The sequence below is a fragment of the Eimeria tenella genome, genomic scaffold (assembly GCF_000499545.2).
Source record: "Eimeria tenella Houghton genomic scaffold, Eth_scaff2028, whole genome shotgun sequence".
NCBI lineage: Eukaryota > Apicomplexa > Conoidasida > Eucoccidiorida > Eimeriidae > Eimeria > Eimeria tenella.
In genome coordinates, this window is record NW_013541872.1 from 578 (window position 1) to 1,479 (window position 902).

Genomic DNA, 902 nt, shown 5'->3' on the forward strand with positions numbered 1-902 from the left:
GGAGACCACTGGTTCCCCGGCTTCACCTGGCCCTAGGTTCCTGTAGTCCCAACGCCACAAGTGACACTGAGGCGGGGCCCCCCGGGGGGCCCCCTGGGGGGCCCCCGGGTGGGGCCCCCCTCAACTCCGCGCAGCCCTTGCCCCAGGCCCCCAGAACCTCCAGGGTTCACTTTACTGGGGCTCCCCACGAGGGCCGTGTGCCTCTGCGGCACCGCTGGGTCCGTAATGGCTGCTCCTCTCTGGCCCCAGAGTCTGTGCTGCACCTGTGTACCTACAGGGGGCCCCCCCGGGGCCTCCAAGAGCTAAGGGGGTCCCCCCACTCAGGGGGCCCCACGACAGTCCTGCATGCTTTTGCGCAGGCTAAGGCGTTGAACTTCGGCGGCCACTCCGAGTGCAGCGCCCCTCACCATCACCATCATCACCAGCAGCAGCAGCAGCAGCAGCAGCAGTCGCAGCAGCAGCCGCAACAGCAGCCGCAGCAGCAGCAACAAGTCGCACACGAATTGCAGCGCCCTCCCAGGAACCCAGAAGCGTCCGAGCGGCCCAGCAGAGGCCGGAAGGGATCTGGGGGCCCCCCTGGGGCCCCTGGGGGCCCCGAAAGTCTTTCTCTGTCCTCCACTAGTCGCCAGCCCGCCTCAGCAGCAGCAGCAGCAGCAGCAGCAGCAGCTCAGCGCGGAACGCATGCAGGGAAGGGCCTCTCGCTGGATTTGAGGCCCCTGGCTGGGGCCCCCGCGGAAAGCCCGAGACAGCTGGAGGCGCCCTGGGGGCCCCCCATCCAGGGGCAGCAGGGGCCCCCAGGGCGCAGCAAACGCCTGGACCCTAGTGAAGCAGCAGCAATGAGAGACTACACTCTTCGCATGTCTCAGTACAGCGAGTGGCAGGGGGGGGGGGGTGTGGGGGGG

General features: G+C 68.8%; 1 protein-coding gene across 1 annotated transcript in view; it reads left to right on the forward strand.

Annotated features, from left to right (window-relative positions):
- Nucleotides 1-46: 46 nt before the first annotated feature.
- ETH_00036980 (uncharacterized protein) overlaps nt 47-902 on the forward strand; it is a gene marked incomplete at both ends in the record, with an annotated part of 888 nt that continues 32 nt past the window's right edge. The window contains one exon of the mRNA XM_013374432.1: nt 47-901. Within this exon, the coding sequence (XP_013229886.1) occupies nt 47-901 (855 nt within the window). The remainder of the gene's footprint in view (nt 902) is intronic.